Source organism: Calidris pugnax, unplaced genomic scaffold (genome assembly GCF_001431845.1).
Source record: "Calidris pugnax isolate Ruff unplaced genomic scaffold, ASM143184v1 scaffold187, whole genome shotgun sequence".
Classification (NCBI taxonomy): domain Eukaryota; kingdom Metazoa; phylum Chordata; class Aves; order Charadriiformes; family Scolopacidae; genus Calidris; species Calidris pugnax.
Genome location: NW_015090969.1, coordinates 2,542,006 through 2,567,355, shown reverse-complemented (window position 1 = coordinate 2,567,355; position 25,350 = coordinate 2,542,006). Strand labels below are relative to the sequence as shown.

Sequence of the window (25,350 nt, the reverse complement as noted above, 5' to 3'; positions counted from 1 at the left end):
GGCCGGAGCGGCCGAGGGCCAGGAGGGAGCCAGGCCTCGCTCCAGCGGGGCCACCTCCGGCCCCGCCGCCCTCGCAGCCACCCCCGGCTCCGCCGGTGCGGGGAGCGGCTGGCGGCTCCGGCCGTGGGGAGGTGCCGGTGTCCCGCAGTACCGGGCAGGGTCCCGTGCCGGGTGCTGTGGGGAGCCGCCCGGGATGCGGAGCAGGGAGCAGGACCCATGAGTCGGCAGGGACGGGCGTCCCCGCTCGCACCCCGCCACACCGGCTGGCCTGCAACAGCCCCTGCTGTCCCGGTGCCTCTGCGTCCTCCTCCCCCTCCCGAGGCGTGAGGCCGGAGGTTTGCAGGCAGGAGCGGGGCACGGACGGAGCTGCTGGGGTCTGGCAGGAGGCAGCCAGCCCGTCCTGCTGTGCTGGAGCAGGTGTGGAGGGCCGGGGCTGTGGGGTCCGGGCTTGGCACCCTGTGGCAGGAGCCCCCTGCGGTGTGGTCCCCACGTGGAGTGGTCGTCCCCAGGGAGCGGGGTGGCTGCTGGCTGTGGGACCGGCGAGGTGGAGGAGACCGCCCGGCTGGGGGACGTGCGGAGGGTGTGAGGTGCTGGCACGGCGACTGGCAGACAGTGTCCCCTTGTGCTGCGCTTGCTGCTCTCTCTGCTCGCGTGGCAGCTTTTTCCCTTCCCTGGGGGCTCTGGGGACCTTTCCCACTGGAAACTGTGATTTGGGCCTTGGCACAATCTGGGACCCAGGGCTCCCATCCAGCCAGTGGTGGGTGCTCCCGCAGAGTGGCCGGCCGGGGTCCGGGTGCTGAGGGGGAGCCGCAGCGTGCCTGAATCGCAGCACTGTCTGCGCTGCAGCCTGCGGCGGGGTCTCAGGCGGCTGCCAGGAGCCTCTCTCCTCCCCTGGCAGCGCCGCAGCTCCCTGCTTGCTGGAGGGGGATGGGACTCCTTGGGGCACTGCCTGCTCTCACCTTTCCTGCTGTCCCTGAAACACCACCAGGTATTTCAGGGTCCCTGTGGAGCACTGTTTGAAGCTGGGTGGGTTGCTCCGTGCTCTGCTCCCCACAGGCCTTCCCAGCTGCTGGTGTTTGCTTTCCGGGATGCTGCAGGCTGTTCTCGGGTGTCCCTGGGTGCGTGCTGGAGGTGACAGCATGCCCCTTTTCCCGGTCCCTGGGCCAGTTTCCTTTCTATTGTGAAGATGAGTCACACCGGTGTCACCATGTTGTGTTCTGGAGGAAAAGCAAAGCTGAGATGCTGACGGTGACAGGCAGCACGGCACTCGGCGCTGCTTCCAGGCACTGCCTGGCCCATTGCTGACTGTGGAGGTGCTGGGGCTCTTCCTACCTTTCCTCCTTCCAGTCTCTTTTTTGGCTGGGGTTCCTCACACAGTGTCTTGGGGCATCTCCTCCAATCTCCCCTTGGGGCTGGAGAGACGGGCTTCCCATCCCGGTTGCTCCCAGCTCTGCCCAGATAGGCCTGTCCTGGTTGGAGAAGGGGCTCCTGTCGCTGCAGACACTGGTGGCACGGCTTCCCTTTCCCGGCCTCTCCCCTCCTTTGCTGCCCTTCTCCCCTCCCGCTTCATCTCCCGTGTTTGTAAGCGCAGAGCGTGAGTACACATTGGGCAATCAGAGGGTAAACAGTGGCTCCGCACCGGGCAGCCGAGCCGGGACGCCCTGCCGAGCTGGCCGCCACCGCGGCTCCTGGGATCCCATGTGGCTGTGGGTGAGCCGCGGTGGGCAGCGGGGCCCTGGTGTGGGAGCTGCGGCTGGGTGCGGCGGAGCCTGCCCGCCCTGGGTTTGAGGAGAAGCACCCCAGGGCCTGACCGCTCTTCCATCTCTCTGCAGATTGTGCTGCTGTCCCTGACGGTCTGTTCCTGCTGCTGTGGGTTCGTCCCCATGCTCTCTTGGGCTGAGCAGGGACCAGTGTGGCAGAGCGGCCGGCACACCTCGGGCTGCTGACGCAGGGAGGCCGCTGGACACGCTGCTCCTGGGACCCTCCTGCTCTCCAGCTAGAGGAACCCCGATACTCTGATGGATCTGAGGCCCTGCTCGCTGCTCCTGCTCTGGACTCTGGTGGTTGCCCTTGCTCTCCTGGCCCAGGAGGTGCTGGCCCAACGTATTTACACCAACACCTGGGCCGTGCTTGTCCCCGCAGGGCCCCAGGAAGCTGACAGGCTGGCCAGGAAGCATGGATTCCTCAACCTGGGCCCGGTAAGTCCCTTGCTTCCCTCTCCCTGTGGATGTGGTGTCCTCTACTGTGGTCTGGGCAGGCGCTGGACTCAGCGCTGGAGCCGGCTCGGGGGCTACTCTTTCTGGCAGCAGGGCCACTGTGTTTGTGCTTGCTCACTGCATCCGTCCAGCCCCCGCTGCATTGACTCAAGGGTGGTAATTAGCTGAATGGAGCTGTGGCTTCTCCCCGCCAGTGGGACAGTCTGGTGACATGGCACAGCTCAACACAGCACACTCTGCCTGCTGGAGGTGGAAGGAGGAAAAGCCCATCCCAGCATGAGAAAACTGGGAGTGTGTGCAATGGTGGAGAAGGGGAGGGCACCCCGTTCCTGACAGCGTTCCCCACAACGAGCTGCCCCAGTGCCGCACGGCCTTGGCTCAGCTGCGGCGGCAGCAGCCCCTCCTGGGTGTCCCCAGAACCCATGGTCTGATGGCAGCCGCGTGTCCTTGACCCTAAATTGCCCTTCACAGAAGGTGTGTCAGCAGGTCCCTGCTGCTCTCAGCTTTCTCTGCCCTTGCCAGTGGAGGGACGGGGCAGAGCACAGAGCTGTGCTGGGGCTGTAACTGCCATCACCCTCCTGGCAGCAGAGCAGGGAGAACCAGGTGACAGCAAAGAAACTGGAGTCCCTCACAGTCCCGGCTGTTCCTGGCCTTGTCCCCAGTGCAAGGAGCATTATGGTGCTCTCCTCCCAGCAAGCTTGACAGGGCCCAGCTCCCCAGTGCTCCAGGCCTCAGGATCTGCCTTCCCTGGTAGCCATGGCCCTCGCAGCTCTGGACCTGAGGTGTCAGTGTGAAAGCCAGGCCTTGGCCGAGAGCGGTGGGGCCGATGGCCAGGCTCCTGCTTGCCAGCATGGCACTGCGGGCAGGACATGTCTCTGTTGGCAGGCTGCTTCTTGCAGGCCAGTGCTTCTCCTTGTAGCGTGATCCCAGCTGCCCTGTGCTCGGTACAGGCTGATCTGTGGGGCTTTTCTTGGCCCTGCGCTGTGGGCAGGGCACTGGCCTCTGGGATGGCAGCCCGTAGGGGCTTTGCCCATGGAACTGGCACCAGCCGGCTGCTGTGACCAAGGCGGGGGGCAAGGGGATCCCGCAGGAATGGGGTGCTGCAGGGCTGGCCCAGAAGGACACCCATTGACCCCCGCAGAAGGAGCTGGACTTGTGCTGCTCTGGCAAGGTGAGGCTGGCACTGGAGGAGCAGAGCCCGTACGGCTCTGCCAGCCCCCACTGGCTGTTGTGTCCCTGGGGGTCTGTTACCCTGAGAGCAGGGTGCTGCTGCCGGGCTGGACTGGCTCCCCGGGAAGGAAGCAAGGGGCCAAATCCCAGAGGAAATTGCACAACTTGTGACTGCGGTGTCAGGACCTCGCTGAGCAGCTGCTGGCGCCGTGCTGGGCGGGGAAGGTGGTGCCTTGTCCCGCTGTATGAAAGGAGCCCAGTGTAGGGCGGTGGATACAGGGGGCTCTGGGGACAGGGAGCCCTGAGTCCTTCCTCTGGGGTTTGGGCTGGAGGAGGGAACTCTGGGGAGGCCGGGGCCAGCTCCCACTGAGGGTGTCTGCAGCCAGGGGACAATGACGCGTCCTTGTGCAGGTTCTCTGCATGGAAATGTCTTAGAGCTGGTGTCATGGCAAAGGACGTGTTGGGCCAGGGCTGCGGCTGTGAAGAGGGGACTGGGAGAGCGGCCCAGGATGTGTCCCACTGGGCCAGGTCTCTGCGGAGACTCCTGGGAGTGGTGACAGGCCGAGGTGCCATCAGCCTGCTCCTGGGAAGTGTTTCTTTGAAGATACAGCCACAGAGCCCGGTGCCCCTTGGCTCGGGCAGCTGGGAAACACCGGGCTCTGTGGCTGTGTCTCCACTGGCCCAGGGTGCCCGTCAGGGCCTAGGCAGCAGTTCAGGGCACTGGCTCGGCAGGGAACCCAGGCTCCCTGCCTGGGAGTTCGTCCCTGTGAGCCTCGGAGGCTGTGTGCCAGCTCTGCCTGTCGGTCCTCACCTCTCCCTGTGCCATTTGATCCTCGCTGGAGGTTGGAAGCTCAGACTGCGGCAGGAGCTGCTGGTCTGGGCACGTTTTCGCCCGTTCTGGAGCCCGTCCTGGTGTCTGTGCTGCGGGACGAGGCTTGGCTGGCCCGGGCAGCCTGCTCTGCAGAGGGGCCATGGCGGCCTGGTGGGAAGAGCAGGGCTGGAAGGAGCCAAGCTTTCCCTCCTGGGAGGTTTCTGGGCTGCTGTTCCTGTGGGGGGTGTTCCACTGGGACAGGATGCGACAGCCAGCCTGGAAGGGGGGCGGACCGGGTGCTTCTGGCAGTGCCCCAGGGAGAGGCCCCCAGGGTCCTTATCTGAGAGGATCCTGGCCTCAGCATGGGGTCTGGACACTGTCCTCGCAGCCACGTTGTCCTGGCATACTCCCTGCTCCGCCACCGCCTGCGCAGCAGGGGCAGACAGGCCCCTGGGACAGCCATGCCTCTGGCAGAGAGGTGCCAGGACCCGTCGCTGGTGCCAGTGGCCTCGAAGGGGACCCAAAGGACAGTGCCGGGGGGTGCAGGGGAGAGGGATGGCTGAGGTAGGAGCATGGTGGCTCTCCCCGATGGAGGGGGTGCAAGGACTGCCTGCCCCAGCTGGGCTTGGGGAGCCCTGGGGAAGGACCTGCGCTGGCAGGACACAGGGTCGAGCAGCCCCAGCCCGGTGAGGAGTGCTCCTACCTCCCGTCCCGCTGGGCTGCAGGTCCCTGCTGGCCCCTGCTGCTGCCCAGCACATCCCCCTGCACCCGGGGACATGGGCGGGAGTGCGGCAGCCGCTGGCTGAGGTGGCCAGGAGCTGGCACCGCACTTCGTGGGATCAGCACCGCCTGCCCTGGGGAGGTGTGGGGCTGGGGGGGCTCTACCCTTGCTGAGGACAGGGACTGTGGGGATTAGAGTGGGAGCGTGTGGGCTGGCTGGCTCCCGGCTGCCACCGCAGTGTCTGTGCAGACCTAATCCAGTCGGATGACCAGGCAGAGCCACGATCTGCTTGCAGGAACAATCAGGGCTCTGTCCTTACCCCCTGAGGGTGTGAGGGGGTGCTGGGGGGAGGGCAGCAAGCCTGCAGCTCGCTTTCCTGTCTGCCAGCCCGGTGCAGAGGCTTTTCATGGCGGCACCTCCCAAGTACTCTGAGCTGCCAGGCGTCTCGGGGGAACAGGCTGTGCTGTGGGGAACAGGCCCGAGTGTGTCCCTGGTGACTGTGGCAGTGTTGGAGGTGCAATTCTGGCGGTGCCCCTCAGGGAAGGGGTGCAGAGCTGCAGGCTGAGCCCTCGCTGTTCCTCCTCCAGAGCAGGAGCAGTGCTCAGGTGCCACCAGCATTGGGGAGCGCTGCCCCACGTCACGAGCACCACATCTCAGGGGGCCAGCATGGTCTGCAGCTGCCCTGGGTACCACCAGCCAGCCAGGCGTGGGGGTGATTTGCACCCTGCATAGTTCCCTGCCCCAAGCTTGCTCCCCATCACAGCCCCAGCTCTGGGGGACACACACAGAGGGGAGCAGGGTCCTCAGCCAGCAGCTGGGGGCTTTGCTGGCCCCTTCCCTGGGGACTGATGTGAGCTGTGAGCTACAAGCAGCAGAATCCTCTGGGGATGGAGCCGTGGACACAAGTCCTGACCCTGGTGTTCAGCTCCTGCTGGTGCTGGGCTGCCCCAAGTGGAGTCTGTTCCCTTTCCTGCCCGCTAGCGGCTGGTGCAGGGGGGGCTGTGCTGTGTGGAGCCCCACGGAGCGGAGCAGTTCCATTTCAGTAGGTGGGGGCTTGGGGGCTCCCCCAGGCAGAGGCGGTGCAGGCTGGGCTCCAGGTGCCAGGCTGTGTTTCCCTTGCCCCATGGAGCACAGAGGGACTTCGGGGTGAGGTGCATGACTCAGAGAGCCACAGCCCATATTTGCAGCCCCTAACACCAGTCAGCTGGGTGCACCTTTCCTCCCCAGCTGGGCTCTGGCTGGCTGCGTGGCTGGCCAGGGTGGCGGCACATCTGCAGATCTCTGATAAGATTGAGAGGGGGGTTGTTAACTGCAGCCAAACAGTTTTGTGGCAGCCTGAGGGGACAGAGTGTAAGATGTCCTCTCCCTCTTGTTCCCACAGCCTTTACAGCCCAGCACTGACAGTGATGCCACAGCCTGGGCAAACAGATCCCGCCTGTGGCTGCTGCCCAGACTTTGTGGCTTCCAGCGGGGCAGGTTGGCCACTTGGCCCCCTTCTCCTTAGTCCAGGCAGGCTGCTGGGCTGGGAGGCCGGGGGCAGCAGGGGTGGGGCCGCTGTGGCCAGTCCAGCCTCTGGGACGTGCAGGAGGGGATAAGGAAATGACAACACTGGAGAGGGTTCGGGGTTTAAAAATAACCGGCTGGGCGGCTGTGTGGCCTCCTGGCCCAGCTGTGCTGGAGTCCCATCCTGCCTCAGCCCTGCTGGGCTGTCCCTGCATGCCTGGGAGCTGAGCCGCAGCCAGCAGCGTGGCTTCTTGGCTAGTGGTGGCCCCCACCTCCGTGCCTTCCTCGCTTGCTCCTCTGGAGCTGGCTGTGCCCTGAGGTGGAGACCGGCACTGGGTGGGTGCTCTGGTGGGACGCCGGCCTGGGGGAGAAGGGCTCTGCGAGGGGCCCATCCGGAGGAGCAGAGGCTGGCTCAGACCCTCCCTGCCCTGGCTGGGGCTGTCTGTGAAGCGGGGTCTGGACCCCGCGGGTTGGCTGGACCAAGCGGGTTGGCTTGGGGAGGGCAATGGCGGTTCTGTCCCCTGAGGTTGGAGCCTCCTCCAGGCTGGCTCCCGAAGGCCTGTCCGTCTCCGCTGCTTGCCTGGGGCCTCCCTGCCATTGTTGGACAATTAGGGACTTATTGCCATGCAGGAACCTGCGGGAGGGTGGGGTGGGCAGAGGCCACGTCACTGTAGCCGCAGTGTCTCCCCTGCTGCCTTGTCACCAGCTGCCACAGCATCTCCTGCACTGTGTACCAGCAGCAGAGTGGGTGGCCCAGTCTGTCTGTGAAACCCCTAGGGCTTGGGACTGCAGGTGGGGGGACAGAGAACTGGGGAGACTGGGCTCTCACGTCCATCCTGCTCCTTTCCTGATTGCAGATCTTCGGTGACTATTACCACTTTCGGCACAGCGGCGTGGTGAAGCGTTCCCTCTCGCCCCACCAGTCCTGGCACAGCCGCTTGGCCAGGGAACCGCAGGTAGGTGCCAGTGGGGGGGCCACCTGCAGTGGCCTAGCTTTGGGCCTGGTGACTTTTCACGGGCACAGGACAGGGCTGAGCTGTCTTTAGCTATCCCCTGGCATCAAGGCCCGTGGCAGAGACGGGTGGGAGCCCAGCGCATGCCTGGCAAGGGCAGGGGCTCAGCAGAGCTGGCATCACTGTCCTGTGGGCTGCTGTGATTGCAGGGCACAGAGCAACCTGGGCTCCCTGGAGGGCTCTCCGTCCTCATACGTGGGACAAGGTGTGCAGGGTGGTGCTGGCAGTGCCAGATCCCAGCGCGTGATGTGGCTGCTGGGGTCTCTGTCCCTGGCTGTGGCCCAGGGCCCCGGTGCTCCGGCAGTGCAGTGGGGCATGCAGCGTGTCGCAGCAGGGCGTGCAGCACATCACCGCGGCTGGCAGGCTCTCAGCAGAGCTCTGCGCTCTGACCTGCCTGCTCCGCTGGAGCAGAGCCTGTGGCGGAGCGCTGCTGCCCTGGCACGGCTGGGTGGAGGGGACCGGGGGGGACGGTTGGGTGCTGTGGGAGGTCTGGGGGTCCAATGCTCTGCCAGCCCAGGGCTGGCTGTGAGCTCCCCATGGAGAGCCCCTCTGGGCTGGGGGGCAGAGGGTGTGGGGAGCTGCTGAGGGGGATCCCCATGCTCTCTCTGCCCCCAGGTGCAGTGGCTGGAGCAGCAGGTGGCAAAGCGCAGGACCAAGCGAGACGTGTTCATGGAGCCCACAGACCCCAAGTTCCCACAGCAGTGGTACCTGGTGAGTGCGAGGCAGGGGCTGTGCTGCTGGGCCAGGAGGGGAGCCCCGCAGTCACTGCAGCAAGTTCTGGTGATGTGGATGTGGCACCCGAGGGACGGCAGGGAGGAGGAAGGCCTGAGGCAGCCGCCCGTGCTGTGGATCCAGGGATACCCCAGGAAAGAGGCCATGCTCATGAACCAGTAGCTCCTGCCGGGGTGCTGGCAGGGCTGGGAAGAGCTGGGGGCTGGACTGGGAGGGAGCAGCCCTTTGCCTGGCCCAGGAACAGCATCTGTGCCCACCTGTGCCATCAAGCTCAGGCACAAACCTGGTCTCTGAAGGGAGCCATGTTTATGGGGCCCAGACAGAGTCTGGGGCTCAGTCTCCTTTCAAAGTGGCCTTCCTCAGGTGGCTGTGCCTGGGTCCCCTGGGATTTCCTCATCCCCGCACCACAGCAGAGCAGCGTGAAGGCTGCCTCTTGCCCGCCCTTACAGCTGGGGCTGGGAGGTGTTGGGCAGTGCCAGCAGCTAGGTGCAGCTCCTATTGCCAGGGCTTCTCTTGACAGTACAACACCAACCAGCGGGACCTGAACGTGCGTCAGGCCTGGGAGCAGGGCTACACGGGCAAGGGCATTGTGGTTTCCATCCTGGATGATGGCATTGAGAAGAACCACCCTGACCTGGAGGGCAACTATGTAAGTGTGGGGCGATGGCACGGGGAGGTGTGCCATGGGAGCCACTGGGTGTAGTCCCAGAGCTGCTGTGGTGGGACATAGAGGGAAGTGATGGAGATGGGACTGGAGCCTCCCCCCTTGCTCAGCCCAGCCTCAGGGCTCTGGGGCAGTGGGACTCAGGGGGCAAGGTGACGGTCTCTTAACTGCTAGATCTGTCTTCCAGGATCCAGGGGCAAGCTTTGATGTCAATGACCAGGACCCAGACCCGCAGCCCCGCTACACACAGATGAACGACAATAGGTGAGGCAGAGGCGAGGGTGGCAGAGCCCAGCTGCAGCAGGGACGTGGTGCAGTGCCATCGGGAGATGACTGCGGGAGGGTGCAGGTGTGGTGGCACGCTTCTGTCCCACGGAAGAATGCCCTGCCTCCCCTTTTGATGCGAGCAGTGTCCTTTGGGGCTGCCCAATGCCCGTGCAGGCTGTTCAGTCCCCGCTGCTCTGGAGCAGGAGGGTAGATGGAGGTGCCCTGCGAGGCCTTTGTTGGCCGCCCCATTCAGGAGGGATGCGAGGCAGCCTGGGCGCTGGTCCTTCCAGCTGCAGCTGGTGCCCTATGCTCCTCACGTCCCGTCTGAGCACACTTGGTCCTGTTCCCACTGCAGACATGGCACGCGCTGCGCAGGGGAAGTGGCTGCTGTGGCAAACAATGGGATCTGTGGTGTTGGCGTGGCTTACAACGCCAGGATCGGAGGTGGGTGGCGCCCTGCCCTGCACCAAGAGCAGAGCCTGTGCTGGGCTCCGTGGGTGCCTCGTGGCCAGAGGAGCAGGCTGTGCCGGGGTCTCGGCACTGCTGGCCAGGATAGCCACGTGGTGGCCCATGGCATAGAGCGGCAGCAGCGGATGGAGAGCTCTCGCATGGCCTCCAGCGTGGCTGTGCTGCCCCGTCCAGTCACCCGTGACATCTGCTCTCTGGCCCTAGGCGTGCGCATGCTGGATGGGGAGGTGACTGATGCTGTGGAGGCCCATTCCCTGGGCCTCAATCCCAACCACATCCACATCTACAGTGCCAGCTGGGGCCCCGAGGATGATGGCAAGACTGTGGATGGCCCAGCCCGGCTGGCAGAGGAGGCTTTCTTCCGAGGAGTTAGCCAGGTGAGCGGGAAAGTTTGCAAGGGGAGCTCCTGCCTCTTCCCTTGGGCCTCCTTTGCTCTGCCTGCCCTGGTTGTTGTCCAGGCTGTCCAGTGATGAGCTGTTTGTGAGCTGTCTTACAGCCCATCTGCAGGATCGGGCTCTGTTGGTTTTTCCTGTTCTTCCTGTGCGACGGCTGAGTCAGGGCTCCTCCCATGCAGGGTGTTTATCTCACCTCTCCGGGGAACCCTGTCCCCCCTGCTCCGAGGGCTCCCGCTCAGCCCCGTGCTGGGACAGTCTCTCCCCACTCTCCAAAGCCCTGTGCTGGCTCCTGCCTTGCTTCATGCCAGCCATTCATGCTCGCTTCCTCTGCCTGTCCTCTCCCCGCTGTCCCCGTGTGCTATCGGTGCCGCCTGTGCCTTGGCATGGCCCTGGAGCACGGTTCAGCTGTGCCCTGTGTTCTGCCTGCCATTCCCCACAGAGACACGCGTGTGCTGTGCAGGGTGTGCTGGCAAACCCCCCGGCTGCCACGCCAGCTCTGTCACACACGCTGTGATCGGAGCTGTGGTGTTTGGGTGCCGAGCAGACGGTCGGGGGTGCTCTGCTGAGCTCCTGCAGCGCTGCAAATCCCACACGGGCAGCGTCAGCTGGGGTGATTTCTGAGCAGAAGACGACATTAGGTCTTGGAAGCCAGCCTTCAGCAGGGCCTTCTGCCACCCAGTGCCTGGCCTGTTGGGGCAGTCCCTGCAGAGCTGCCCCAGTGTCTCCATGGGCATGGCAGTGGTGAGGGATGGGGTGCTGGGCCCCCAGGCTGATGTGCTCACCAGCAGCATCCTGCTGTCCCTCAGTGTCCCAGCTGCACCTGCTCAGTCTTTCCCCCTCAGGCTGTGGGAGCCCAGGGGCCAGCACCGTCCCCTCATCCCCAGACTGGGGCTTCCTGCCACACGGCAGCGTGGGTGACATCGGTGCTGGCCCTCACCGGCAGCGCGGGTGATGCCGGCGCTGGCCCTCATCCTGCCTCTGTTGGTAGGGCCGAGGGGGGCTGGGCTCCATCTTCGTCTGGGCGTCCGGGAACGGGGGCCGGGAGCACGACAGCTGCAACTGTGACGGTTACACCAACAGCATCTACACGCTGTCCATCAGCAGCACCACGCAGTACGGCAACGTGCCCTGGTACAGCGAGGCCTGCTCCTCCACCCTCGCCACCACCTACAGCAGCGGCAACCAGAACGAGAAGCAAATCGTGAGTCGGGGCTGTTGGTGTCTGTGGGCCGGGGGCTCCTGGGAGTGGGACAAGCTGTGGCTGCTGTAGGTGTCTCTCCAGGAGGAGCAGGGCTGGCCCCCTCTGCCATGCTCCCACTGCCGGGTTGCTCCCAGGGCTTGGTCTCCTTGAGTTAAGGATTCCTGGGGGAAAGCTCATGAGCTGCCCCAGGAGAGGTGGCTTTTCCTCACCGCTCACAGCCCTCACGGGGACACTGGCCCCCAAGCTGGCTCCTGGACATGGCCAGTGCCCATGGCACCTCCTACCCCAGCACTCCTCCTTGCAGGTGACGACCGACCTCAGACAGAAATGCACCGAATCACACACAGGGACGTCAGCCTCGGCACCCCTGGCTGCTGGCATCATCGCCCTTGCCCTGGAAGCCAAGTAAGGATGGGCACAGAGTGGGGCTGGGTTGGGGCAGCTCTGCAAGCCCTGCGAGGCTGTGGCGCCTGGGCATGGACCTTCCTGGGACCAGGAGGAGCCAGGGGCTGGTGCCAGAGCCCTGTGTCTCCCCACAGCAAGAACTTGACCTGGCGGGACATGCAGCACCTGGTGGTGCAGACATCAAAGCCAGCCCACCTTAATGCCAACGACTGGGTCACCAACGGCGTCGGCCGCAAAGGTACTGGGGTGCTGGGGACAGACCAGGGGCTCCTGTTCCTGCAAGCACCACTGGCCCAGGCTGCTGGGGCAGAGCATCCCAGCAGCCCTGGGGGGTGGAGGAGGCAGGAGGACCTGTTGAGCCGTGCAGTGTGGCCGGGCACATGTGCCCTGCCTGAGATTCCCAGCCCTGGGGGTGACGGTGACCCCTCTTTGTCCACAGTCAGCCACTCCTACGGCTATGGCCTGCTGGATGCCGGGGCCATGGTGAACCTGGCCAAGAACTGGACCACAGTGGGACCTCAGAGGAAGTGTGTCATCGATGTCCTCACAGAGCCGAAGTAAGGGCTGGTGAGCCCAGGAGGGCATCACCCAGCATTCACTCCACGCATGGCCCTGTGCAGGAGCCTGGGTGCCTGTGAGCCCAGGGTGATAAGTGGGGAGGATCTCCGGGGCTGAGCTGCTCCCAAGACCCCCGACCATCCTGTGAGAGCCTGGGCAGAGCCAGGAGAGCTGCCTGCAGCCATCCTGCACCAACATGGGCTGCCAAACCTGCCTGCTGCTACTGGGGCCAGCCGGAACGGCGGGGGTGCGGGCAGGCTGGGATGCTGTGGTTTGGGAGCAGCCAGCGCGAGTCATCCCCAGACAGAGGGGCTTTTCAGGGGTCAGACAGAAGCTCCTTTTACTCCCGCTTGGCCGCTGCCACCACAGTGCAGTGTGTGCTGTGTCTCGTGTGCAGCCAGGGAGCTCCCCTGGGGCTCTTGGGGTGGGAGTGGGCTGGGGCTGGGCCCTGCCTCTGCTCTGTCCTGGTCCCCTGGGACACAGCCCTGCCCATCCAGAGCGGGAACTCCTTGTCACCAGCATCCTGTGCTGGCTCCAGGCCGGTGCTGTGGGTGGCTGTGGAGGGGATGGCCACACAGGAGCAGTGGGATGTGGACAGCCATGCCCGTCTGTCCCTTGCCACACCGTGCAGGGTGGAGCCGGCCCCACGGTGGGTGAAGAAAAGGCCCATTCAGGGCTGGCACGGCGCAGCGATGGTGGGCAGCGTGTGCTCAGCTGAGCATACCCCACTGTGCCCAGGAGCTGGGGTGGGCCCCTCCTGCTGGCACCCTGTCTGGGGATGGAGTGGAGCCGCCGATTGCTGTGGGACTGCCCTCCCAGGACAGCCGCACGGCCCCGCAGTGGGGGCCAGGGCATACTGTTACATGCCTCCAGGCTGGGACTGGGCTCACTCTGGCCTCCCCTTGGCAGGGACATCGGGAAGCGCCTGGAGGTGCGGCGGAAGGTGGATGCCTGCCTGGGGAAAGCCAACTACATCAGCCGGCTGGAGCACGCACAGGCCAGGCTGACGCTCTCCTACAACCGGCGGGGGGACCTGGCCATCCATCTTGTCAGTCCCATGGGCACCCGCTCCACCCTGCTGGCTGCCAGGTAGGTGCCAGGGTGCTCTGGGGCAGCCCCAGGCCCAGGCTGGCATCAGTGGGTTTGTGGGACGCTGGCACCCACATTCTTGCCCCCTCTCACCCAGGCCCCATGACTTCTCGGCCGACGGCTTCAATGACTGGGCCTTCATGACGACGCACTCATGGGACGAGGACCCCTCCGGGGAGTGGGTGCTGGAGATTGAGAACACCAGCGACGCCAACAACTACGGTAGGGCTGGGCCGGCGTCACCCCCACCACTGCCCCCGACGAGTAGCACAGGCACCCAGCATCCCCTCGGTGCCCCTGAGCAGAGGGGCTGGTGGCATCTCAGAGGCTTTGCAGTCACCTGGCTGGGGAGAGGCTGGAGCTGGACACAGGAGGAGGGGATGGGGCTGCTCTGGGGAGGTGGGGATTTGCAGTAGCAGGAGCCCTTTGGGCAGCCCTACACTGCAGCATGGCCACGCGTTGGGGGCTCTGCCAGGGAGGGCACAACCCTGCTATCCCCTGGTAGCCACGACCAGTACAAGCCCCATTCCTGAGTGTGTGTGGGCCTGTTGGTGTCCTCACCCCAATTTGTTGCAGGCACACTGACCAAGTTCACACTTGTGCTCTACGGGACAGCCACCGAGTCCCCCAGCCTCTCCAACCAGCTGGAGAGCAGCGGCTGCAAGACCCTGACCCCTAGCCAGACCTGCGTGGGTGAGTGTGGGGCCAGTGGGGAGGGCAGGGGGCCACAGGCACCCCCCCCGTGCTGACCCTCTTCTCCCACAGTCTGCGAGGAGGGGTACTACTTGCACCAGAAGAGCTGCCTGAAGCGCTGCCCTCCCGGCTTCGCCCCTGGTGTGCAGAGCACGCACTACAGCCTGGAGAACAGCGTGGAGCCCATCACGCCCCAGCTCTGCCTGCCCTGCCACCCCTCCTGTGCCACCTGCGCTGGGCCCGGCCCCAACCAGTGCCTCACCTGCCCTGCGCACTCCCACTTCAGCAGCCTGGACCTCTCCTGCTCCCACCAGACGCAGAGCAGCCGCGCATCCCCTGCCCTGGCAGACGGCGAGGGGCTGGCCGAGGCCCCCCCTACGGCCAACCTGCCCGTCCTCATTGCCAGTCTCAGCTGTGTCCTCATCGTTGTCATATTTGTCACCATCTTCCTGGTGCTGCAGGCGCGCTCAGGCTTCAGCCTGCGGGGCGTGAAGGTCTACGCCCTGGACAGCGGGATCATCTCCTACAAGGGCCTCCCCTCTGACATCTGGCAGGAGGAAGGCCCCTCTGAGTCGGACGGTGAGGATTACGAGGCCCACAGCGAGAGGACTGCCTTCATCAGAGACCAAAGTGCCCTTTGATGAGCCCTCCCGCCCCTCCCTCCTCCCTGCCCAGCACCACAGGGCCGGGGCAGGTGAGGTCGAGGGGCCCCGGACTCTGTCCCCGTCCCCCTCCCGCACCCCAGCAGCCTGGGGCTCCCCCACCATCGGCACCGTCCCTTGGCCCTGGCCTGGGCTGCCGGGCACAGCCCTGCCGGCACCGTCCTCAGCTCGGCACCGTCCCAGTCCCACATCACCTCTCTTGGCCCCGCATCCACCCTGTGCTCTGCGCTGGGGTGCTTGATGGCAGCAGGGTCCCTGGCACTCACTGGCCCTGCGCTGGCAGCCCTGTCCCCTGCCCCTGGGCAGCTGCTGCTGGGGCTCACATGAGTCCCCTGGGGTGGGCAGCGCACGCGGTCCCTGGGTTGTCACTGCTCAGGCTGGGCTGGCTGGTGCAGGGCCACCTCTGCCCCGCTGGGCCTCTGCCTGTGTCCCTCCTCAGCCTCTGGTTCCCCGCCACCTCCCCAGGGCCTGTCCGCCTCCACCCGTGCCCTTCAACAGCAATAATGGCCAGGCCTCAGCTTCTGCTGCCTGCTTGCCCGCTGTCGACCGTCCCACCGCGGCCGCAGCTGCCTGCAGCCTGGACAGGAGCCCCCCTGCACCGGAGAGCATGGGGCAGGGCAGCGCCTTTCCCTCTGCCCGAGGTTCAGCCCCCCCAGCGCAGGCAGGGACCCCCTCGCACAGACCCTGCTCTGGAGGGCTGCCCCGGGCCCCCTCCTGTCCCCAGGCAGGGCTGTGCGCTGCAGGCCGGGGCAGTGGGGCAGCGGCGGTGCCTGCGCTGCCTCAGCTCTGCCTGCTCCTTGCCCCTGCCAGGCCGAGCCTGGCCCCCCTGCAGCCCCTGCCCCCCGACGTGCCTTGCCCCCACTTGGTGACAATCCGTTTTGCTCCCTGCCAGAGGCCCTTCCTGGCACCGCCTGCCCTCGCTGCCCCTTCCCCGCGGGCTGGGGCCAGTGCCGTGAGCCCCTCCACCGTCCGCCACTGCACACCGGGGCCGTGGCACGGGCTCCCACCTGCCCCGTGCCAGCGCCAGCCCGGGCTGCTGCGGACGGAACCGCCAGCCGGGGGCCACAGGACTATTTTTCTATAATAACTTTTTGGTGCACAGTAATTTTTTCTTGTAATTTAATCAGCCGGGAGCTGCCTCCTGAGCCTGTTTTTAATTTAATGGATGTGGATATAACGCTAGAGAGACTGAGTTATTAAATGTTCAGAACTATGCAATCCAGCTCCGGTGCCTGTGCTCTGTGTGCCGCAGCAGCGGGTGGTCCTGGTGGCAGGAGGGCACAGGGTCATCCCCCACCGCTGCCCTGGACCCGTGGGACCCACCCTCATCTGCTCCACAGCTGCAGGAGGGGCCTGGGGCCCTGTCTGCAGCTGGGGCAGGGGCACCTACAGGGGTGGGGGGGGCGCTGCCCAGGCTGCCGTGCTGCCCACCATAGTGCAGCTGCAGGAGCCTGCGGTGCTGGGCTCCCCCACAGCCCACGGCCAGCACGGAGAAGTCCCCTCAGCAGGTAAAAAGCCCCCCAGAGTCAGGGCTGCCCTGCCCAGGCTGCAGGCAGGAGCTGGCGCGGGGCAGGGGCTGCTATTTGGGGATGCGGTGGGGACTCGGCGCCCGGGCGGGGACCGGCCCCCTCACCTGAGCGGAGAAGCAGCTCCTTGTGGGGAACCTGCAGAGAGGGGAGCTAATTTGGGAACCAGCTGCGGTGGGTGGCGGGGCGGGGGGTAGAGCGCAGGGGAACTCGAACCGCTTTCCTGCAGCACCCAGGCTGAGCCCTGGGACCAGCTGAGCTCCCGTGCTGCAGCCCCGTGTCCAGCGGCCCCTGCAGCCAGCCCTGGAGGGGGACCTGGGACCCACTGGTGCCCCAGCTGAGCCCAGGGCAGAGCCCTCCCCAGCCCCACCAAGCTCCCCAGGAGGGTCTGTTAGGGCTGCGCTCGCTTGCAGGGGCAGCTCCGCTCTGCAGAACCCCTCGGCCTCTCTGCGCCCCTCCCTGTGGTGGCTTCCTGTGGTCCAGAGCGAGCCCCCACGATGCACAGGCAGCTGCAGGTGCCGTTCAGCCAGCTCTTCCCTTTCGTGCGAGGCTGGGCTGGGGACAGGTCTCTGTCACCCCCCGGCTGGGGGCTGCGTGGCCCAGAGCTGCTGGGGGCAGCCAGGCACCACGGGCTGGCTGTGGCCATCAGGTGCTGCAGTGGTGGCTCCTGGGGGACAGTGGGCAGAGGCCGTGGCCCCACAGGGCTCTGCAGGACACGGGCAGGCAGACAGAGGATGTGAAACTGGGTGAGCTGCAGCATGGGCCACAGCAGCCTTCCTGCTGCGGGCAGTGGTCAGGACTTCCAGGGAAGGGGAGCTTCTGCACCCGCCGTCGCACCAGAGCCTCACAGCACTATCCTGACCAGCCTGGCACCGTAGGAGGGGCAGCCAGTGGGCCCCCAGGCTCGGGTGCCTCCCACCAGAGGTGCCCGGTGTCCCCGGTGTAGGCAGGGAGGGCTCCTGTGCTGCCAGGGAGGTGCCAGGGGATGGTGGAGGGATGCTGGGGAAGGGGAGAAGCAGTCCCTCAGATGCTTGCGAAACACTTGCTAAGCTTGTGGCGGCCCTGGGGATGATGGGGTATGTGGATGCTGGTGGTGGGACCCACAGCTCATGCAGAAAATAGAACTGTTGCTGGGCCAGCTCCGTGGCCGGGGCAGAGGGGGCTGGAGGTGAGTTGGGGTCTGATGCAGGTCAGGGTGGCCACAGCCCCGGTGCTGGAGGACCTTCTCTGATCCCCAAACCCTCCAGGGAGCCTGGAGGTGCTGGGGAGCGTCAGCAGCACCGAGTGTGCTGGGTGGCTGTACGGGGCACAGGGAAAGGGGAGCCCCCCCGGCAGGCAGGACCCCATGGGGACTGAGATCCAATTGCAGGGTGATCAGCTGGTGGGCAACGGGGGACCAGTGAAGCACTTTGAGGGGGAAGTGCCTGGGGTTGCCGCAAGGATGGGGGTCCTGGGCGTGTGTGGCACCAAGTGCTGGGACGCAGCTCCATGGGTGCCCATGCAGTGGCTGTTCTGTCCTGTGGCCTTTCACGGTGATGAAGGCCAAGCTCAGGGGTGGTGATGGGATGGCCCTCCCCTCAGCAGGACTGCTCGGAGCCCTGGAGACCCCTCCCTGGTCCCCTCCCCAGTCCCTGCAGCCTCTTGGGGAACCGGGCCACAGAGAGGGGCTGGGGACAAGCAGGACAGGGCACGGCTGAAGGGGCTTTGTGGGGTGAAACCCCTGTGGGGATTGGGCTGAGCTCAGGCTGTGGGGGGGTGATGGACCTTGTCCAGGGCGAGGAAGAGCCCTGGGCTCCTGCGGGGTCACATCCTTGTGTGAGGCAGCTGGGAGGGAGGTGGGGCTGGGGGCTGCCCAGAGATGGGGGGGCTGTGTGCGGCGTTGGGCCCGAGCGCAGGGACTGGCAGGGAGGGGAGGAAGGGCAGGAAATCTCGCAATGGCTGTATGGTCAGCACTGGGTTTCCTGTTCCTCCCCAGGAGCCGGAGCTGCACCAGGTCCAGACTGCGCCGGCCCCAGCCCCGGGAGGACGCCAGCGCCAGCCCCACAGCGGGGACCTCGCGACACACACAGGTTGGAGGGGCTGTGCCCCATGGGTCACTGGTGGGGACAGGGGATCCCTTTGTGGGGCTGGGGGGGTTTTGGCCCTGGCCCTTTGTGGGGTCGAGGGCTGTGCCGGGGGACATCCTGCCCTGCAGAGATGTCCCCTTCTGCTCCTGCTGCACCCTCGCCATGGGGCAGGGCACATCACGACCATGGCTGGGACCAGTTTGGCTCCCGACGGCCATGCTGGAATCGCAGGTGCTGGAACATGTCCAGGCTCAGCACCTTCTTCCAGGGTGCGGTGCCACGTCCCCTCCTGCCATCGTCCCACTTGTGCCCTGGCCTTGGGAGGTCCCCTGTCCCAGTGTCCCCAGCTGCCCCCGACATGGGAGCAGGGGTGACCAAGCCGATGGGCAGAATGGGGCCAGAGCTGCTGGTGGCCCAGCTAGGATGGGAGCCATGTCTATGCTGCCTTCGGGGAGCAGACCCACACACACAGCAGAGGTGACGCTGCTGTTTTCGACCCCACACTTCCTCCTCCCCGGCACCCTCCCGGCGGGACCCGGCTGCCGCGGGGCTTGGGGTGTGCTCAGCCCTCCCGCCTGCTTTGAATGCGCTTTGCAAGGCAGATTGCGTGGGGCAGGGAGGACTCAGCCCCCCACCACATCCTGCTGACGGGACGATGGGGCGGGAGGGTGTGAGATGCAAAGGGTCCCCACCGCTGCCGAGGGCAGTGTGGGGCACGGGGTGGCTGTGGCACCTCAGGCTCTCCCACAGCTCTGCAGCCTCCTCCCACCCAGGACGGCGGCACCATGGGCTTCGGGCCGGAGCTGTGGTGCCCGCAGGGGCACAGTGCACTGCTGCGGCTGCAGGACAGCGAGCTGCGCCTCCTGGAGCTGATGAAGAAGTGGATGTCACAGCGCGCCAAGAGTGACAGGGAGTATGCGGGGATGCTGCATCACATGTTCTCCCAGCTGGAGAAGCAGGAGGGCCCTGGGCAGCTCCGTGCCAGTGACCACGGTGGCCAGATCGGGGAGGTAGGGATGCCCCGGCATGGGAACTCACCCCGCAGAGCCTGGCATGGTGCGGTGCTGGGGGGTGGCCGTTCCTGATGCCCTGTCCCCACAGTCCTGGTCGGTGCTGGCAAACCGGACGGAGACACTGAGCCAGATTCTGCGGCGGCACGCGGAGGAGCTGGTGGCGGGGCCGCTGGCCAAGCTGAGCCTGCTCATCCGTGACAAGCAGCAGCTCCGCAAGGCCTTCAGCGAGCAGTGGCAGCAGCTCAGCCAGGAGTACACCCGGGTATGCAGGTCCCAGCGGGGAGCGGGGGGAGGCAGGGAGGTCCAACCTGGCCTGGCTCCCCTGATGGTGTTTCCCTCCCCAGACCACGCAGCAGGAGATGGAGAAGCTGAAGGCACAGTACCGCAGCCTGGCACGCGACAGCGCCCAGGCCAAGCGCAAGTACCAGGAGGCCAGCAAAGGTGCCTGCCCCCCCATTCACTCTGTTCCCATCCTGCTGGGTCCCCTCCTGGCTCCACTCATGGGTTGGGGATGGCCAGAGGACCCTGCACCCTGCGGGACCCACAGCTCAGCCCTGGTGCAGGGAGAGCCCAGCCTGGCCCCTGGGGAGCCGGCAAAACTCCCAGGGGCTACTCAGCCTTGGGATGCTGCGCTGCAGCTCAGGGGCACTCCCAGGAAGGTGTGTGACCATCCCGGCCCCCCTGCCTGCCCCAGGACCCCCCTCCCAGCCCCATGACCCACCCCAGCCCCGCTGGGTACCTGTGCTCCTCACTGGCTTCTCGGGGGGGATGCAGGGCAGTGCTGGGACAGGCGGCAGCAGTGGGTGTTTTCCACGGCCTCTTCTGCCCCCCAGACAAGGAGCGGGACAAGGCGAAGGAGAAGTATGTGCGCAGCCTCTGGAAGCTCTACGCCCTGCACAACCAGTATGTGCTGGCCGTGCGGGCAGCCACGCTCCACCACCACCACCACTACCAGCGGGCACTGCCCAGCCTCCACCAGTCCCTCTACAGCCTGCAGCAGGAGATGGTCCTCATCCTGTAAGAGCCCTGCCTGCCCTGTTGCCTGCCCCACACCCCATGCCTGGGCACCCCCATGGGCACCGAGAGCCACTAATGCTCCCTCCTCCTGCCACCTGCATCCTCCCTGCCCTGTCGCCTGCCCCATGCACCCCTGTCCCCCACGCCACAGCCCTGACAGTGATGCCCCGCAGCACCACACAAGATGTGGGGACTGAGGGTGCAAGACAGTGGGACACGGAGACCAGCCAGCCTGGGTGGCAGGGCTGAGACAGGGGTGGTGGCTCATGGCCACAGGGGCCCTGGGCTGGGGGACGCAGGAGCCCAGCAGCCCCCAGAGCCCATGTCCCTGCAGGAAGGAAATCCTCGGGGAGTACTACAGCATCAGCAGCCTGGTGCAGGAGGACGTGCTGGCCGTGCACCAGGAGATTGTTGATGCCATCCAGGCCATTGACCCTGACACCGAGTACGGAAGCTTCATCCAGAGCCACAGGTACGGCCCCACACAGCTGCAGCCCCTTGACCGGGCACGGCCCTGCCAGCCATGTGTGCCAGTGGCCGGCACAGGGCATGGGGGGGAAGCAGAGCCACACTGGGTGCCCGCAGGTACGGCTCCGAGGTGCCGCCGGCTGTGTCCTTTGACGAGAGCTTGCTGGAGGAGACAGAGAACCTGGCGCCAGGGGAGCTGCAGCTGAATGAACTGACCATCGAGAGCGTCCAGCACTCGTGAGTGGGGCCGGGCCACAGGCAGGGGCCACCACTGCTGGCAGTGTGGCTCATAGCCACCCGGCACCCACATCTCCTGCAGCCTGACGTCGGTCGAGGAGGAGCTGGCAGCCGCCACGGAGGCCGTGAGCAGCAAGGAGCAGCGGGTGTGGGAGCTGCAGGCGGAGATCCGGGGCGAGGAGCAGGGCCGGAGCACTGGGGAGCGGTGAGGTGCGGCAGGTGGGGGGCGAGGGGCCAGGGGTGGCAGGGTCTGACACCCTGTCTCCTCCCCAGGGTGCACTTGCTGGGCAAGCGGCAGGGGCTGCAGGAGGCGCAGCAGCAGCTGGAGGGCTGCCTCTGCGCCCAGGCCAAGCTGCAGGCACAGCGGGACCTGCTGGCGAGCAAGCTGGGGGAGCTGGGGGCTGGAGAGCCCCCGCCTGCCCTGCCTCTGCAGGAGGACCGGCACTCCGTCTCCTCTGTGGTGAGTCCTGCTCTGCGGGGACCTGGGAGCCGTGGGGCAGGGGCATGTGGGGCTCGGATTGCCCCCTGCTCAACGTACAGCTCATGCCTCCCCCAGGAGCAGGAGCGCAGTGGTGCCACAGCGCTGGAGACCCTCAAGAACCACATCTCAGGCATCACCAAGTACTTGGTGAGTCCCTGGGCACCTCTGCCCACCCTGCCCTCCCACCCGGCTGCCTTGCCGAGCCTCCTGGCCCCTTGGCACACCCTGCCCTCTCCTCTCCATCCCCACAGCCCCCTCGTCTCCCTTCTCCAGCCCCTCCAGCCCCCTGCCTGCTGCTCCCTGCCCGGGGCACTGCTGCTGCCCCCACTTCTGGCACGACCCAGGGGCACAGCTGGGCTCACCCCTGTCTCCATGCAGCTGCCGCCCCCCGTTCCCCTGATCCCGGAGGTGCAGAAGCCGCTGTGCCAGCAGGTCTGGTACCACGGAGCCATCCCCCGAGCAGAGGTGCAGGAGCTGCTGAGCTGCAGTGGAGACTTCCTGGTGCGGGAGAGCCAGGGCAAGCAGGAGTACGTGCTCAGCGTGCTGTGGGACGGGCAGCCCCGGCACTTCATCATCCAGGCCGCCGACGTAAGTGACCACAGGCAGGGAGAGAGGGCTGGGGGTGGCCCCTGTGCAGGCAGGTGGGGGGTCCCTCCCTGCTCACAGCCCCTGGCTTGGCAGCCATGGAGTCCCTGGTGTGAGTCATGGTCATGAGCCCTCGATGCTGGGAGGGCTGGAGCCCCTCTGCTGGGAGGACAGGCTGAGAGAGTTGGGGGTGACAGTCTGGAGAAGAGAAGGCTCCGGGGAGACCTTAGAGCCCCTTCCAGTCCCTCAAGGGGCTCCAGGAGAGATGGGGAAGGACTCTGGATCAGGGAGGGGAGCCCTAGGAGGAAGGGGAAGGGTTTGACCCTGAAAGAGGGGAGATGGAGCTGAGATGTGGGGAAGAACTTGTTTGGTGTGAGGGTGGTGAGAGCCTGGCCCAGGTTGCCCTGAGAAGCTGTGGCTGCCCCATCCCTGGAGGGGTTCAAGGCCAGGTTGGAGGGGGCTTGGAGCAAACTGGTGTGGTGGGAGGTGTCCCTGCCCAGGGCAGGGGGTGCACTGGGGGGGCTTTAAAGTCCCTTCCAACCCAAACCATTCTGTGATTCTGTGAGTGCACGGGATGTGTGTGTGCATGATACGAGTTGTGTGCACCCATCCTTGCACGGGCCAAGCGTGGGGCCCTGCATCATGCATGGGAATGCCCACTTGTGCATGCTTATTGTGCCTGGTGTGCACAGATGTCCTGTGCCCTGTGCGTGCGTGCACACTCATCCACACATGCACAGCCACACATCCCAGCCCTTGTGAGCACACCTGTGTGTGCGGGACCCCCTCTTAGCCTGTCCTCCCCACAGAACATGTACCGGTTGGAGGGGGAAGGCTTCCCCACCATCCCACTGCTCATCGAGCACCTCCTGCAGAGCCAGCAGCCCATCACCCGGAAGAGCGGGATCGTCCTGGCCAGGGCCGTGCCCAAGGTGACGGCGGGCAATGAGGAAGGGGATGAGTCCCCTGTGTGTGTGGGAGCCCTGCCCAGCCCCTTCTCCTGCCCACAGACGGGCTGGGAGCCCCAAACACACTTCTCCAGCCAGACATGGTGACTCAGCCCTAGGGGTGGGGACCTGGGGGCTGGGAACCCCCCTCTGGAGCTGCAGAGGCCACGAGGGGTGTGGGTCTGGGGTAGCTGGGGGGTGGCTCACTGCCTTCAGCGTCTGCTTGCTACAGGACAAATGGGTGCTCAACCACGAGGATGTGCTGCTGGGGGAGCGCATCGGCCGGGTGAGTCACGGTGCTCCGGTCCCTGCCCGCAGGGGGTCTGTGGGAGGGCAGAGCTGTCCCGGGGCATCTGCGGGAGGGCAGGGGGTGCCTTGGGCCACGCCGCGGCAAGCTGATCTGGTGCACCCCTGTCTCTTGGCAGGGTAACTTTGGGGAGGTGTTCAGTGGCCGCCTACGCGCCGACAACACGCCCGTGGCTGTGAAATCCTGCCGGGAAACCCTCCCACCCGAGCTGAAGGCCAAGTTCCTGCAGGAAGCCAGGTCTGTGTGGCCATCACCCTTGCCCCAGCCCCTCTGTCCCTCCTAGGGACTGCTCAAACCCTGCTGCGACTGCAGCATCCCTGTGTCGAGGGCTGGGGGGCACAGCATCCTGGGGATGGCACGGAGGTGACCTGTACCCGGGGCAGCCCCTGCACGCTCACAGTGCCCATCCTTGTCCCCAAGGATCCTCAAGCAGTACAACCACCCCAACATCGTGCGGCTCATCGGCGTCTGCACCCAGAAGCAGCCCATTTACATTGTCATGGAGCTTGTGCAGGGTGAGAGGCCCCATCCTGCAGCCCCCACGCTGCCAGGGTGGCCAGTGCATGTGTGTGCAAGCTCGCCACGGCGTGCCAGCCCACCAGCTCCACAATCCTGGGTGCAGGAGGGGACTTCCTGAGCTTCCTGCGCAGCGAGGGACCCCACCTGCGGGTGAAGGAGCTGCTCAAGATGACGGAGAATGCAGCTGCTGGCATGGAGTACCTGGAGAGCAAGCACTGCATCCACAGGTGGGTTCCAGCAGCACGGACAGGTGATGGCAGGGCGAGCCCCGCAGCCCTCATTGCCCCCTGTCCCGTGCCAGGCAGAGGGCCCTGGGGCCAGCTGGGCATGTGGCTGATGGCTCTGGGACATCCCAGGGACCTGGCCGCTCGCAACTGCCTGGTGACAGAGAAGAACGTCCTGAAGATCAGTGACTTTGGGATGTCACGCGAGGAGGAAGATGGTGTCTACGCCTCCACAGGGGGGATGAAGCAGATCCCTGTCAAGTGGACTGCCCCTGAAGCACTCAATTATGGTATGGGATGGAGCCAGGCATGGCCTGGTAGCCCACAGCACAGCTGGGAGCCAGGAGTTGGGGGCTCCCCATCCTGTTCCTGCGTGCCAGGTCCTGGGGAGGGAGGCAGAGAGAAAAGGGGCCACTCCAGCCCTGGTGAGTGTCGGCACAACAGTGCCATGGGTGTCCCCAGCTGCCAGCATCCGACCTGCCCCATGTCCCCAGGCCGATACAGCTCTGAGAGCGATGTCTGGAGCTTCGGAATCCTGCTGTGGGAAGCCTTCAGCCTGGGTGCCATCCCCTACGCCAACCTCAGCAACCAGCAGATGCGAGAGGCGGTGGAGCAGGGTGAGGGATGCGGCTGGGTCTGGCTCTCAGGGGGGACTGTGGGTCCACCGTGGGACTGTCCCCGCAGGACGGGGCTGCGGGTGGCCCGGGCTGCCATGTCCCCATCCCTGCTGCCCCCCAGGCATGCGGCTGGACCCCCCTGAGCAGTGCCCCGAGGAGGTGTACCGACTGATGCAGCGGTGCTGGGAGTACGACCCCCGCAAGCGGCCCAGCTTCAGCACCATTCACCAGGACCTCATCGCCATCCGCAAGAGGCACCGGTGACGGGGAGCACCGGGAGAAGGCTGCGTCCCGCTGCCCCCGCTCAGCACAGCACCATGAGCCCCGCATCCATCCCGCCAACGGCGCCTGCCCCTCGGGGGGGAGCGGGTGCTGCGGGATGCAGCCTTGCCCCCTCCCCAGCCCGGGGCAGGGGGCTCCTGCGCAGCCCGGGGACGCGATACCCACAGCTCCCACCGGGCTCCATCCTGTGTAATAAACAAACGAGCTCTGCAGCACCGTGTCTGTGGGGTACGGGGTGCGCAGACCCCACGGGGGACAGTGGGGACATGCCCCTGTGCCGCACCAGGGACGGGGTGCACCGGATGGCCCCGGGGCTACGGGGGTCTGTCCAGAGGTGTCCCCCAGGCTGCGGGGGATGGCCATCCTGCCCCACGGCAACGAGGGTCCTGCCCGGGCCTGTCCCCGGGGCGGCGGGGGTCCCGGCCGGTCAGTCCCCAGCAGCTCGGCCCCCGGACCCCGCTGGTCCCGGCCGGGTGGGTGCCGCCCCGGCGGC

The 25,350-nt window shown here is 66.1% G+C and overlaps 3 protein-coding genes across 3 annotated transcripts in view; all 3 read left to right on the top strand.

Annotated features, from left to right (window-relative positions):
• LOC106894205 overlaps window positions 1–1,923 on the top strand; it is a 4,773-nt gene extending 2,850 nt beyond the window's left edge. The window contains exon 2 of the mRNA XM_014952730.1: window positions 1,833–1,923. The gene's annotated coding sequence lies outside the window, so the exon portion shown is untranslated. The remainder of the gene's footprint in view (window positions 1–1,832) is intronic.
• On the top strand, window positions 1,865–15,786 carry FURIN (furin (paired basic amino acid cleaving enzyme)). Its single transcript, XM_014952729.1, has 15 exons — window positions 1,865–2,198; window positions 7,279–7,377; window positions 8,050–8,145; window positions 8,687–8,815; window positions 9,018–9,094; window positions 9,453–9,541; window positions 9,770–9,942; window positions 10,949–11,161; window positions 11,466–11,566; window positions 11,701–11,804; window positions 12,006–12,123; window positions 13,034–13,213; window positions 13,311–13,435; window positions 13,790–13,906; window positions 13,979–15,786. The coding sequence occupies exons 1-15, from the start codon at window positions 2,019–2,021 to the stop codon at window positions 14,545–14,547; spliced, it is 2,370 nt and encodes a 789-aa protein (XP_014808215.1). The 5' UTR covers window positions 1,865–2,018; the 3' UTR covers window positions 14,548–15,786.
• Window positions 14,501–24,839, top strand: FES (FES proto-oncogene, tyrosine kinase). Its single transcript, XM_014952728.1, has 20 exons — window positions 14,501–14,600; window positions 18,070–18,163; window positions 18,911–19,170; window positions 19,262–19,435; window positions 19,518–19,614; window positions 20,007–20,190; window positions 20,525–20,662; window positions 20,776–20,895; window positions 20,978–21,100; window positions 21,169–21,355; window positions 21,452–21,523; window positions 21,755–21,964; window positions 22,771–22,893; window positions 23,141–23,194; window positions 23,334–23,452; window positions 23,636–23,730; window positions 23,838–23,961; window positions 24,091–24,248; window positions 24,453–24,575; window positions 24,697–24,839. Exons 1-20 carry the CDS (start codon window positions 14,547–14,549, stop codon window positions 24,837–24,839), a joined length of 2,652 nt encoding a protein of 883 aa, XP_014808214.1. The 5' UTR covers window positions 14,501–14,546.
• The last annotated feature ends 511 nt before the right edge of the window (window positions 24,840–25,350 follow it).

Excerpts from the sequence above, each read along its gene's own strand:
- FURIN (XM_014952729.1), top strand. The coding sequence starts at position 2,019 with ATGGATCTGAGGCCCTGCTCGCTGCTCCTGCTCTGGACTCTGGTGGTT. Across the intron at positions 9,095-9,452 it reads ACACAGATGAACGACAATAG|ACATGGCACGCGCTGCGCAG; the intron begins GTGAGGCAGAGG and ends TTCCCACTGCAG. Across the intron at positions 11,162-11,465 it reads ACCAGAACGAGAAGCAAATC|GTGACGACCGACCTCAGACA; the intron begins GTGAGTCGGGGC and ends TCCTCCTTGCAG.
- FES (XM_014952728.1), top strand. The coding sequence starts at position 14,547 with ATGAGCCCTCCCGCCCCTCCCTCCTCCCTGCCCAGCACCACAGGGCCG. Across the intron at positions 21,356-21,451 it reads GGCACTCCGTCTCCTCTGTG|GAGCAGGAGCGCAGTGGTGC; the intron begins GTGAGTCCTGCT and ends TGCCTCCCCCAG. Across the intron at positions 23,453-23,635 it reads AAGTTCCTGCAGGAAGCCAG|GATCCTCAAGCAGTACAACC; the intron begins GTCTGTGTGGCC and ends CTTGTCCCCAAG.